The sequence below is a fragment of the Myodes glareolus genome, chromosome 23 (genome assembly GCF_982192425.1).
Source record: "Myodes glareolus chromosome 23, mMyoGla1.1, whole genome shotgun sequence".
In the NCBI taxonomy this organism is placed as follows: domain Eukaryota; kingdom Metazoa; phylum Chordata; class Mammalia; order Rodentia; family Cricetidae; genus Myodes; species Myodes glareolus.
The window spans coordinates 20,050,881-20,064,148 of NC_142048.1; the positions used below are offsets into that span (position 1 = coordinate 20,050,881).

Consider the following 13,268-nt stretch of genomic DNA (forward strand, 5'->3'; position numbering starts at 1 on the left):
TTCACCTCAGCTTTCTGGCCTCAGTGGCACTGCAAGATCAAAGGCCCCTACGACTCACTGGCAGCTAAGGAAGAAGGGCTTTTTGTTTCATTCTCAAGAAGGATTCTGCTGCTATGTAAAGCAGTCTGGCCAGGTAGAAGAGCAAATAATTAAAACCCTACAGAACCTGGCATGCAGACTCTGAGCCCCAGGGATTGATTCCAATACAAGCCCCTCACTGTGTTCTCCTGTGGCCTCTAGGTTGGTGCCTCTCCTCGGCCTCCCATCTACATTCTCCTCATAGTAATGATGACCCAGTCTCTTCATACATTTTTTTTCAGGAAATAACGAGCTGACCCCATGATTAGTGAACCAGATGATCCTGACAGAATTTCCTCAGGACTCCTATCACTATCTGTCAGTTCGAGGCCCTGCCTATGACTAGAATTCCAAGTCTTCATTTTCCCAATATTTCTACTCAGCTGTGAGTGGCTAACTACTCTTGTCCCTTATTACCGACAAAGGACTGAAAAGTTAAGTCCCCAGGACGGGGCCACCAACTTGGTAGAGCTGATGTCAATATTTTTAGAGTGCTGGCCCAGGCCCTACCAGCTTTGCTAGAAGACTTGGTTTTGCTGAGAAAGAAAAAGGTGAAGTATTCTCAGAAAATCCCTGATGGCTACCTGAGCATTGCTGACCAGAGCAGCCATGCTTGCACACTCCTGACCATGTCAGTTGGCACATGAATGCTTCTGACCACAAATGAAGTGTATCTTCAGTGTTCCCATGGTTACCCACCTGGATATTCCAGTGTTTGAGCCCCCCTCCCACCAGTGCCCCTATATAACCCAATATACTTTCCCAGCTAGGTGCTGCTATTTCTTGTCCCAAGAGTTTGGTTGTGTTCAGTGGTTTCTTGATGCATCTACTTGTCAACTTTCACTGACCTGTGTATATCTGTCTGCAAGACCTGGGATTTGAAGACCTTAAAGAATAGGGTGAAATATAGCCTAATGGTGTAGACAATTTTACCTTAATTTCATCATACCTTTATATATAAATGAAACAAAGAAAGCAAGGTTTCTTGAGTTGTTTGAGTTCAGGAAAAAAAAACATTATCAGAAAAACATGTAAATAAATGCCAATAAGCATATACCAAATATTAAGAAAACATCCATTTTTCAGAACTTCCTCAAGGCAGACCATTTTTAAACACAATTACCCGACATGTACTATAGATTATATCTGGGAAATCATGAAATCGAAGCAGAAGACCATACCCAGATTTAGAGGATAAAGCTCAGCACACCCTTTCACCAGATGGGGTTCTCTAGTTATGTTCCAACATCCAACAAGAATAAACATGTCTTATAAATTGAATGTTTGTTGCAGGAGGCATGAAATCGCATCCAAGGGCAATCCAGGGAACAAAATTCACCTGAGGTAAAGCTCTCTGCATTTTTTCCTGGAGCCTCTCTCTCAGTTCCCCAAGGCCTTGTTCACCATGGGTCACCATGGGTTCACCATAGGTCACCATGGGTTCAACCATGTTCTGACGATACTTACAAGTTATTTATTGAATCACATAAAACAAATAAATGTTTTTTAGCTCAATTACAGCTAAGACACCAATTTGTTTATTAATTAAATACTTCCACAACTGGGTCATTATGTTCTCATATTGTAATAGATGTTAGTGACATTACTTCTTCAAAGGTACTTCATGTGTCCATTGTTGTCTCTTCCACATTTCTCATGGCTTTTGTAATAGACTCACAAGAAGGTTTTCCACTTTGCTTCACCTGAATTTCTCTATGTATACTTTCATCATTGCTTGATTTTTCTGGTATATTTAAAGTAACAAAGAATTAATCATGGTTAAAAAATATCTATAGGCCTCTCAGTATCTCTCTAATACATCAAATATATTCAGCACTAGTTATACTGACTAAACAAAATATTTAAATCATATGTATAATATAATATATGAATGCATTACCTCCTCCAAAACTTGTCAGCAATGCCTAAAAATATCCAGGGTTTATTTTGGTACATTTGATATAACTCAGTATTTTTAGATATTGCTTCAGAAAGCAGCTGAACAAACAGAGACGTTATTTTGTACTTAGCTTTAGCAGATATGCATGGGTCATAACACAGTTTATAGAACTCCCATTACTCTGTCATCCATTCTGGATACCAGACTACAGATCATTCAGTTCTAATATGATGGGCCAGTGACAATTAAGAAATCTGCCTTTGTTGTCCCCTGAGACACAAGATTTGGGCAAATGAATATAGAAACTTAAGAGTATAAGTTTTGAAATGATAACTTGTTTTACTTCTAATTGAAATTTTGTATTCCAGAGAACAGCCTGCAATTTAGTGAGATTCTGACCACACACAAACAGCAGAATCCTTAGAGTGTAGTACTTCTTTCTCCTTTTATTAGCTTTCACTTCATAAAAGCTGACTTGAAGTAATCATTGTATCTTTTCATCAAAAAGCTGACCTTTATTACTTGAATAAAGATTTTTAAATACTTTTCACATATTAATTACCCAAATCAAACTCACACCATTCCTCTATTCTTTGTGTGACTCAAGAATCTAAGTGGATAGAACAGGACTGAGAGAAATACAGAGCTATAATGTGTGTCCAGCATCCCATCCAAAGGATATCCTCCCTCAAATATATCAGCCATTTGGAAAAAAGAAGAGAATCACAGATCTTAAAGGGCCATCCAGAGGGTCACTAACAGGAATGCTGAAAGAACACTATGAAGGAGGAAGTGTTTACACAGTAGTGTATTTTTTTCAAATGTTTAACGCAAACATTCATTCTATTTGAAGTTCTTCCTTAAGTAATGAGAGCAAGCTGTTTTCATTCTTTGTTTCTTTCGCTTTACTTTCTTATCTAGTTGTTTAGACACAGCATTCCACTATGTAATCCAAGCTGGTCTAAGACTTCAACTCCTGCCCCAGCCTAACAAATGATGGAGGACTTAAACACACACAAACATGACTTTGTCTAGTAGTTTGGCGGTCAGTTTTTCTAAAGACCTGTGTGGGGTTTTAGAGCTTCCCAAATTAAATAACCACAATTAGAAAAGTCTTTTTGCAATTCATTTAAGCATTCTGGACTTTAACAAGGTTTATTTCATTCACAGTTCTATTTAACAGTTCACTATCAAAAATAGTAAGGACAGGAACTCAAGCAGGGCAGGAACGTGGAGGCAGGAGCTGATGCAAAGGCCATGGATGGGTGCTGTTTACTGGCTTGCTTCGCATAGCATCCTCAGACAGCTTTCTTATAGAACTCAGGTCCTCCAACCCAAGGATGGCACCACCCAGCTGGCTGGGTCATCCCGCATAAATCATTAATAAAGAAAATGCCCTCCAGGCTTGACTAAAGCCCATTCTCATGATGCGTGTTCTCAATTTAGGGTCCCTCCTCTCTGATGACTCAGACTTTTGATGACTCAGCTTTTGACAAGTTGATAGAGCCAGCACACAGGCCCTGTTCTAAATTCTTTTTTAGTTAATTAATTGACTCTCTTTGCGTGAGTGTGAAGGTCCAGGATTTTGTACGTTTTTTGCCTCTCTTTCTTACACAGGAAGGAAACCATGCTCAGACCATTTTCCATCCCTAATTAGATCCAACAGCCATAAGGAAAAAGAAGCAAGGAGATGAAGATGGAGCAAACGCCCTGTGGTCTTCCCACCATGGTCGATTCCATACTGTTTCTCCTGACAGTCGCACCAAGCCGGAGCCTTTATTACCAATCTCACTTGTAGAAAAAGGCTTATGGAAGTTTGCTTTATTTTCTTTTCCTCTCACTTTTCGTTGGAATGCCAAAATGTTGTCTTTTTCTTTTCCTACTCTTTACTCTTTGGTGGGCCCACCATCAAGCTCTCAAATAAATTACACATAGAGGCTTATTATTAGTTATGAATGCTCAGCCTTAGCTGGGTTTGTTTTTAGCCAGTGTTTCTAAACTCAAAAGATTCCTGACTACCTTTGGCCTCAGGGTCTTTTCTTTTCTTACTTTAACTCTTCCTCCACGGCTGATTGAGTGGCTGGGTGGATGGCCCCTTAAGTCCTTCTCCCCTTGTTTTATCTTGCCCCTTCCTCTCTTCTTCCATAGTGTTCCTTCTACTTATATTCTGTGCCTGCCAGCCCCGCCTGTCCTTGCTTCTGCCTCGCTATTGGCTGTTCAGCTCTTTATTAAACCAGCAGGTGTTTTAGAGAGGCAAGGAATCACAGCTTCACAGAGTTAAACAAATGCAACAAAAACAAAAGCAACAAATCTTTACATTGTTAAACAAATGTTCTGGAGCATAAACAAATACAACACACCTAAAATGATATTCTACAACAGAAGTTCAAAGACAGGATGTATTCCTAGAATCTGAAAAGAGATTCTGGATGTTTTTCATATATGCATTGTAAGTCATACCTATTGGATTCTAAAATACTAAGCCTTGTACATGTCTCAGCAAGATGATGAGTTAAGGGGTTTTAATGGGCAGTTTCATGTGTGGATATTAAAACCTACAACCTGGGCTCTGAAGAACACTTGTTCAACAAGGCCATTGAACAAAGCAAAAGTAGATAAAAGTAATTTATGATTTTTTTAAAAAGAATAAAAACATTTTAAAAAATAATTATGCATATATATATATATATATATTATGGCCCCCATAATTCATTTGTAATGAATCTACTGAGATTGCTCTATCATATCTGATGGAAACAAAAAATACCACCTGCCAATTAAAATTTAGCATGAAAACAAACATTCCAACATGAACAAGTATGCTCTATAAAGAACTTGATAGTATTTTAGAACTGTCAAATAAAATGCATAGTATCTAGTTGTTGTAGGACAATGGTCTTGTCCTTTGTAAAAATTTATCACTTGTATTTTAACAAAACACTGATTGGCCAGTAGCCAGGCAGGAAGTATAAGTGGGGCATCCAGGCAGGAAATAGAAACAGGGCAAGGAGAACAGGAGAATTCTGGGAAGAGGAAACAGTCCGTCTGCAGTCATCACCCAAACACAGAGGAAACAAGATGAGAAAGCCTCGCTGATAAAGGTACCAAGCCAGGTAGCTAACAGACAAGAATAAGGGCTAGCTTAAGATGTAAAAAATAACCAATAAAAAGCCTGGGCCAATAGTTTACCAGTTTATAATTAATGTAAGCCATTGTGTATTCCTTTGGGATGATCAGCTGCAGGATCAGGCAGGACAGAAACATCTGTCAACATCTAGTAAATATATATTCAAGATAAGTATTGTCTTTTAAGTGAAAATGTATACTAAAGTAAATATGTTATTCATTGTAAATAACCATAGCCATGTATGGCAGGAAATGTCTATAACCCCAACATTCAGAAGACTGAGGCAGGAAGATTGCTTGGGCTATAAAACAAGATGCTGTCTCAAAATAGAAACAAATTTAAAAAGAATTTTAAAATTCAAAAAATTTAAAAAGAACCTTGATTCTTACCATCTATTTCTGACAACTCCAGTTTGTGAGCCATAAAATTTCTTGGGCAACTATGTCACCCTGAAACTGTAGAGTAAGTTCACAACCAGGCAGAAAACAGGCTGGATGGTACATCCTGTGTAGTTTATCAACACAAAACCTTGAATTTCATTACATATTCTCATGTCTGGAAATGCTGCTTTGATTTTTCCAGTCATCAAAAATTGGGGGAAAAATGCTTTCTTAACTGATGAGCTACACAACCAACAGCTGAATGGGTTGTCCTTCTTCCCATGGTCTGTGGCTTGCTGTAATTCAGATGCTTTCTGTGTTGTCGAGGTTTACAATGAAAAGTGTACTCTTGTCATTTTCTTCTGGGAAATCCAGCTCATCCCCCAACCCCAGCTATGGAGGGACTGAGTTTTGAGCTCTGAGAGAGGCTTCTCTTATTTCTGGCAGATGCACTTGAAGATAAATGAGAACTCAGATGGTCAGTATAGTGTGGTTTGGGGAAGAAGACCTTTGGCTACGTCACTCTTCTTGTTGAGACACAGAACACCGCTAAGTCAATACCTGGTTTTAGGGTGAAGTTCAGACTAACATTTTAACTTATTCCAAAACTCTAAGGAAACATTTTTTAAAAATCCAGTTATCTGACTAAAAGCAAGACTTACGTAAAGCAGACACAGGTTTTTCCTTCATAACCTTTGGTTTATATCTGCGCCCAAAGCCCTGCGCAGGAAGATGATCAATTGTAATTTCTCCCACAGTTGGTTTGACGTTAAACCACCCTATAAGATATAAACACCAGTTATTTTTTAAATCCACATGAAAATTATTGAAAGAAGACATTGGGTTTTAATAATTGAGGACATTATTGTTTTTATCATATTCTATTATTTAATACTTTCATCCCCAATGGTCATTTTTGATGAACAAAGTAGTCACTGTACTTGAAATTATTACTTTAAAGATAGTATCTTTATGTTCCTGTAATTTTTTTTAATTTTGTTGCTCGTAGTGTTTGTGTGAAGAGGGAGGTGATGCATGAGTGTCATGGCTTGAAGGAGTTGGTTCTCTCCTACCAGGTGGGTTGTGGGGATCAAATGCAGGTCATCAGGCTTGTGACACTTTTTTTCCACTGAGACTTGCAGGTGGCCCCTTCTGCTTTAGTTGGCTTTATTCAAGATGTTACATAAAAAGATAGATTATAAATTTAATTCATTCCAATGAACTGCTTCTATTCATTGAGAATGAATTCCAATGAACTGCTTCTATTCACCTTGAGGCATCATTATACAGCTCAAAAAAAATCCTTTAATGCCAGTACCCCAAGCCTTCCACTGTGGCCCATGGTATCCTACAAGGATATTGACAACTGTCGATTTAAGTAAGTGTTCTGCTTAGTTCTGTAATTCATGTAAATAAATCACGGCATCTATTTTTATTTTGCAAACATGTATTTACTTTAGTGACATAATTGCTTTCAAAGTTCTCAAATTTCTTTTAAACTAATCCTATTTTTGAGCATTGTCTTTTTATACTTAAAGGCAATTTCCATCCTTGTAGCTAATCTCACACCAAGGTTGTTTACTCATCACTCATGCTGTCTGAGGGTAAAAGAAACACCCACAAGCAGCATTCCCATAACTATAACATCTCTACTAACTGCTTTGGAATAGATTACAATAAAAATTCTTATAATTAAAAGTACCAAGAATCAAGAAGAGTAAAATGGCCCAGCAGGATAAAAGGTAAAGATGTGAGAACTAATTCCAGAGTTGTTCTAGGACCATGTGTGCTGTGGTAAGGGTGCTTGCACACACCTCATATGCACACACACACACACACACACACACACACACACAAAACAACAACAACAACAACCAAACAAATAAATAAAATTTAAAAATACAAATCACCATAGAAGACTGAGCATTGTTTAAAGAATGAAAAAAGGGACCACAGCCATATAAACTATGCTCAAAAGAAAACAATATAAGGAACAAAACTTTAAATGAAATAAAACATTCAGTAATGTCTGGTTGCTTTAAAAGTAACCTAACTGGATTGTGGAGTCTCATATCTGAAATCAAAGGACCTTGTAGCTGAGGGAGGAGGATCATGGTTTTCAGACCAGTTTGGGCCACTGAGTGAGTTCTACGATAGCCCACGTGACACTTTCCAAAAGCTATAACAAAGTAAGCAGCAAAAGCAGAACAGCAACCACAAAATGTAACCAGCCAGAGTAAAATGCTAGATAAAAGGTTTAAGTGAATGTGGATGTGGCAGATTTTCGTCTCTATAGTCCAAGTTTCTTATAGCCTAAGGGAGATGGGGGCAGACATTAATTTTAGAACACAATAAAGTACATGCTAAAATTTCTTATGTAGCATTAAAGGGTAAAAATTTGAAGTTTTCAAAATTGATAACAATGAATGTTCTGAAAGAATTCAGACCAACAGAAAAGTAAAGAAGAGATGCTACAGAACAAGATAGATTAAAAGTTTAAACAGTGATGATAGATCTGAATACAAACATGACTATAGGCAAATTGGTGATCTAAATTGAAAGTTGATATAAAACAAATAACCTTGGTCCACTCAGTAAGACACTTCATAGCAGACAAAATTAGAGGCTTTGAGATATATCAGCACTTACTTATAAAGCAATAGTTGTTCAGACAATCTCGATGTTGAGGCGGGTGACTAAGTGAAAGAGAACTCAAGAAATAGGTACATGGTAGGTGGAATGTGAATGGACATATAAGTTAGGGAAAAGACAAGAAAGCATTCCAAAAATGGGGCTAAAATAAGCCACTCCTCAAAGCAAATTGAGCTGACTTAAGATCTTAAAAGCAAAAGGCTCCACTTAATCACTTTAAATAAGAATGGTATTGGGGACACAGAATAAATTACTGCTTTTTTCTTTATTTTCACACTAACATACATTTTGAATTATAATTGCCATTTTAATCTCTGTTTGGAAGTCTGGAAGCCTGGGTCCTCTATGTGGAGTCTTCCAATTATGAACTTTAAGTATCAGCTTGGCTGGCTGTGTTTCTTCCTGGAAGCTCTAGGGATGAATTAGCCTGCTAGTGCAAGCTCATTTCTGCATGAAGTCAGTCTTTGCACTTGTGGGTCTGAGTGCTTTTCCTTTCCTACCCATCAAGCAGACATAGTTTGTTGTTTTTGTTTTGTTTGGTTTGTTCTGTACTAGACACTGGGCCACATTCTTTCTCATATTTTATATGTTCCCCAGGCAGCAATTTCTCCTATTGCTGCATTTTTCTACTTAACAATCTTTGCCTATAAGGGCTCATGTGATGGTCCACCTGATTCATCCATCGTCTATGTCCTATTTTAAATTCCAAGCTTTGGTTGTATCTTCAAAAGACTCTTTGCAATGTAATGTAATAAATATACTTCTCAAAGACGTGTTCTGCACATTACAAAGTCCAATAAAATCCACAGAAGTTTGGATGTATTGATAAGGGTTTTGTTTGTGTCTCTGTTGTGTGTGCTTTCCGTGCTATTAGTTTATTTTTTCTTTTTTTGTTTAGTTTGTTATATTTATTTGTTTTTTTATTTGCCTGTTTTTTTAAGAGAGAGAGAGAGAAAGTAAGTGTGGAGTTGGAAGAGTCGGGGAGCATCCAGGAAGAAATGAGGACAAAACTGTAATCAGAGTATATTGTATGAAGCTCACTTTCTTTTCTATAAAGTGGGAGGGAAGATGGGGAGGAGTTGGGGGAGAGAAAACTGCAATTAGAATACATCATGTGAAAACAAATGATTTTGGGGGCTGGAGAGATGGCTCAGAGGTTAAGAGCACTGGCTGCTCTTCCAGAGGTTCTGAGTTCAATTCCCAGCAACCACATGGTGGCTCACAGCCATCTGTAATGAGATCTAGTGCCCTCTTGCAGCCTGCAGACATACATGGAGGAAGAATGTTGTATACAAAATAAATAAATACATCTTTAAAAAAATAGATTTTCAATAAAATAAAAAGACAATTTTGCAAAATAACAAAAGCAATAAAAATAAGTAACATTAAAGAAGCCCACTTTAAAAAGAATATAAAACATGGAGATATAGCTGGACATAGTGAAACAGGCCTTTGATCCTAGCACTTGGGAGACAGAAGCAGGTAGATTTCTGTGGATACAAGTCCAACCTGATCTAAAAAGCAAGTTACAGGACAGCCAGGTCATCTGCTACACAGAGAAACCCTGCCTGAAAAAAAGTGTGTGTGTGGGGGGGGTATAACTAAATAGTAGAGAACCTGCCTAGCATGCATGAGGCCCTTGATTCAATAACTAATATAACTCATACACAACATGCAAACACAAGTGTGTATATGTGTGTGGCTAAAACTGAGAATATTATTGTAGTAATATAGCTTAACTTTATTTTAATCTAGGAAATTATTGGCACAAGCAGGAAGACAGTGGTTTCCCTGTGAGATAGTGTGGTGAGTTCAATCGAGGAGGTGTTAATATTTCATTTCTTAAGCTGCATAAAGATGCACAATTGTTTGCCATGATCTGCAGCTTCTTAAACTGCTCATGTATTATATACACATGAGTGTGCAGTGCATTTTGCAGCAAAATTGTAATGTTTAACTCTAACGTTTAAGACACACACATCTTAAATATAAAATCCTGCAAAATGATTAATATTTTATTTCTTTGTTCACAAATAAATGAGCAGATCCAGAGGTCATAGCAGCTCAAGCAAGAGAAACAATATAGGAGTTTTAATATATACATTTTTATAAAGTTTTATAATATATAAAAATGAACATAGTAAGGGAGGACAAAAGGCAAACAGTTCTCGTATGGCGGGGGGGAGCTATACAAATAGCCCAAATGTGGAGAAGTATTTAAGCTGCAGTCTTCCACCTTCCAGAGACTGGAGAGAAAATGGTTCTTTCCTTCGGTAAATATAGTCCAAAGGGAAGAAACACCCTAATGACGTACATATTTACTGAAGAGTTAGTTTGCTACAGAAACTATCAGTTTTTTATGTGTGAAACCTAGGCAGTGGATAAGACATAGATATGAGAAAGATAAAGCCAGAGACCAAAAAACAAAGCTAGTGATACGGATAGAATACCACTTTCGCTTACTTTGTCACCTGCCTGGGACAACTGATGGGATGTATGGCAAGAACTCAAGGTGACTTAACAATCATTTTGGTAAGCTTTTGGAAAGCTGCCCTTCCACCCACATACCAATAACTGTACTGTATATAGAGAATATATCTCTGACCGTATTCTCCTACACAGCACTGAGACTGAATCATAATCTTAGCTCTTCCCAAAAACTTAAGGATGGCTTGAGTCAAATGTTCCTGCTCTCTTGAGTTATGGTTGGTAGGTGAACTTATTTCCCACAGAAGTGTAGTTAATAGACTGACAAACATGTTTCTAAAAATGGGGCATCTATCCTTATGTAACGTGTGCTTCCATAGAAAGGAACGGACTGAGAAAGAATCCACTCCAGTGATAACAACTCATTTTACCTTACCACCTGATTTTCTCTCATCGGAGCTGAAGAACAGCCGTGCTGATTTTAGAACTCACCTGTCTCTAGGGAAAGCTTACCTGGGTTCAATTTTCTGCTTAATTTTCTTTGCAACATTTGTAAAAGGAAGAGGAATTCGATCTTGAGTTCATTGCTGAGCATATTAGGATTGCTCAGTAACTCCGATAACCTAATGTTGTCTTTAATCGACTTTGAAACAGTAGACCTGGGAACAAGTGGCAAACGCATTTGATAGCTATAGTCTGTGAAATTGGCGTAGTCATCCTGGACACATTTAATTCTGGAAAGAAGAAACAAAATATTGTTGGCACCCCGTGTCTTACTAATGAGCCTTATATCATGACACATTTACACTCAATTATATAGTTAGAAACTCTCAAACTACTTACTCTCGATGTGTTAGTAAAGTGTACACCTCCTGGATCAGGATTTCGGGCACCCCAGCTTTACAGTGAATTGTTCCATGGATTAGTTCTTTAGGTAGTTTAAATTTTTTCTTTGCTAGAAACTTTAATATTAGAAAAAAACTTTGTCATCATAAGTTCTAGAAAAATAACCAAGTGCTATGAATTTACTTTAACCAACCCATTTCCCCTTTGAACTAATTTTTTGGTTGGTTACCAATATTCATTATTGTTTTTCAAGAAAGCTACTATTATGTACCACGCTAATGGATATATGTTAAATTTCACAGGTCATTTATAATTTTGTATTGTAAACAATTGGAATGTGACAAACTTCGGTTGCTTCCTAGACAACACATTCTGGCCTTTCTGTTTTTCCTCACACACAGATATCAACAGTGTAAAGAGTGTCGTTTTCTAAAACAACTTTCACAGTAAACTGTTGTTAATTTATTAATTTACCTTCTCTATCTGTGCCCAGTTATCCAACTTGACTTTTAAGGAGGTTCCATTTTCAAAGGATGATAATCTAAGGTCCCAGGGGTAATATATACAGAATATCTCTGCAACTAAGTAGCCATTTGAAAAATCCCTGGTGCATAACAAGGAAAAGAAAAAGTATAGTTAATATAATTTACATAATTTGTAATTAATGGCTGTCTAATACTTCATAATGACGAAACATCTAGAAAAACTTGTATTGGTTCATTTTTCTGAGGACTCTCATTGGGAAAGCAGTTTGTTAAAATTATTGTCTACAACTTTGGAGTTCTTTTAATGAATTCAAATTATTAGCTTTAACAATATTTCCTAGTAATTCAAATGCTCATTGAGATTTCCACAGCTGTTTGTTTGAAAAACCCACTATTGAAATTAGTAAACTGAGTTATTTTGCGAAAGAACCATGGTCTTCATTTTTACGGAATTTTGTTCATATTCCATAGTAACGACCAGTTACTTTCAGTACAATTTCAGATAATCAGAGGTTTTTTAAATCTCAGGTAACACTCAAACCAGATGCTATTTCTAAAGGAGGGTAAACTAATTCTGCTTATTATTAATACAAAGAGCCCTTGGCTTTTGTAGTTATCATCAAAGCATTCCACATCAGCGTAAGTCAAAATCAACAATGTAATGATCAATGGAATAAAATCAATGCAAAAAAAATGTTTCACGTTTTTCTTGAGCATCCTTTTGTGATGTGTATGCCTTGTGGGGTGAGCGAGCAAGCGGGGAGGGTGTTTCCATTAGGAGCAAGAGCCAGACTGAGCTGAAGCGCAGCAGGTGACCCAGGGGAGGCTGAGACCTGCCGCTCTTCCCTGGGGCCTGGCTGGCTTCTGCACCTGGTGATGTTCCTAGGGAAGAAGCTGAGATCCAGCCCCTGGAGCCAGCGCAGGACCGAACGCGACAGGCGGGAGCTCCTCGGGGGGTGCGGATACACCACACATTTCTTAGTCTTCTTTCGGGCGGGAACCGCTGGCGGTAAAGAAGGTGAGGCTGGCTCGCATGGGGCTGCCGCCGGCAGTGGTAAACTCTCATCTGCCTGGCCGGCGGCAGCCATAGCGCTTTCTGAGTTTCTATGACAACGGGGAAGCTGTGCGTGGGTGGGGGCGGGAGTGGGATGCTGAGCGTCAAGGGGCGGGGCTTCGGTCTGGACGTTGAATCTGCATCAGTGGTTGCCTCGGACATTTGGAAAGTTTTCGGTAGTTTAGAAACTGAAGCTATATTCTGGGTTCCGGTATCTCTGGGCCCATTGGAACGTAACAGTCTGAGGAACTTAAACCTTAGACAGAGCTTCAAGTGTAAGTTGGTTTCATTTGCAATACGTTGAGAGATTTTTTTTTTT

At 38.0% G+C, this 13,268-nt stretch overlaps 1 protein-coding gene across 1 annotated transcript; it reads right to left on the bottom strand.

The window, feature by feature from the left end:
* Positions 1-1,578: 1,578 nt before the first annotated feature.
* Spata4 (spermatogenesis associated 4) lies at positions 1,579-12,990 on the bottom strand. Its single transcript, XM_048455768.3, has 6 exons — positions 12,766-12,990; positions 11,885-12,014; positions 11,408-11,526; positions 11,078-11,298; positions 6,148-6,264; positions 1,579-1,822 (listed from the first exon to the last, which is right to left on the bottom strand). Exons 1-6 carry the CDS (start codon positions 12,981-12,983, stop codon positions 1,701-1,703), a joined length of 927 nt encoding a protein of 308 aa, XP_048311725.1. The 5' UTR covers positions 12,984-12,990; the 3' UTR covers positions 1,579-1,700.
* Between the last annotated feature and the right edge of the window lie 278 nt (positions 12,991-13,268).

Coding starts and splice junctions, on each gene's coding strand:
- Spata4 (XM_048455768.3), bottom strand. CDS start 12,983: ATGGCTGCCGCCGGCCAGGCAGATGAGAGTTTACCACTGCCGGCGGCA. Junction 11,299..11,407: donor ACTTTACTAACACATCGAGA/GTAAGTAGTTTG, acceptor TCTTCTTTCCAG/AATTAAATGTGTCCAGGATG. Junction 6,265..11,077: donor AAGCAGAAAATTGAACCCAG/GTAAGCTTTCCC, acceptor TATATCTTATAG/GGTGGTTTAACGTCAAACCA.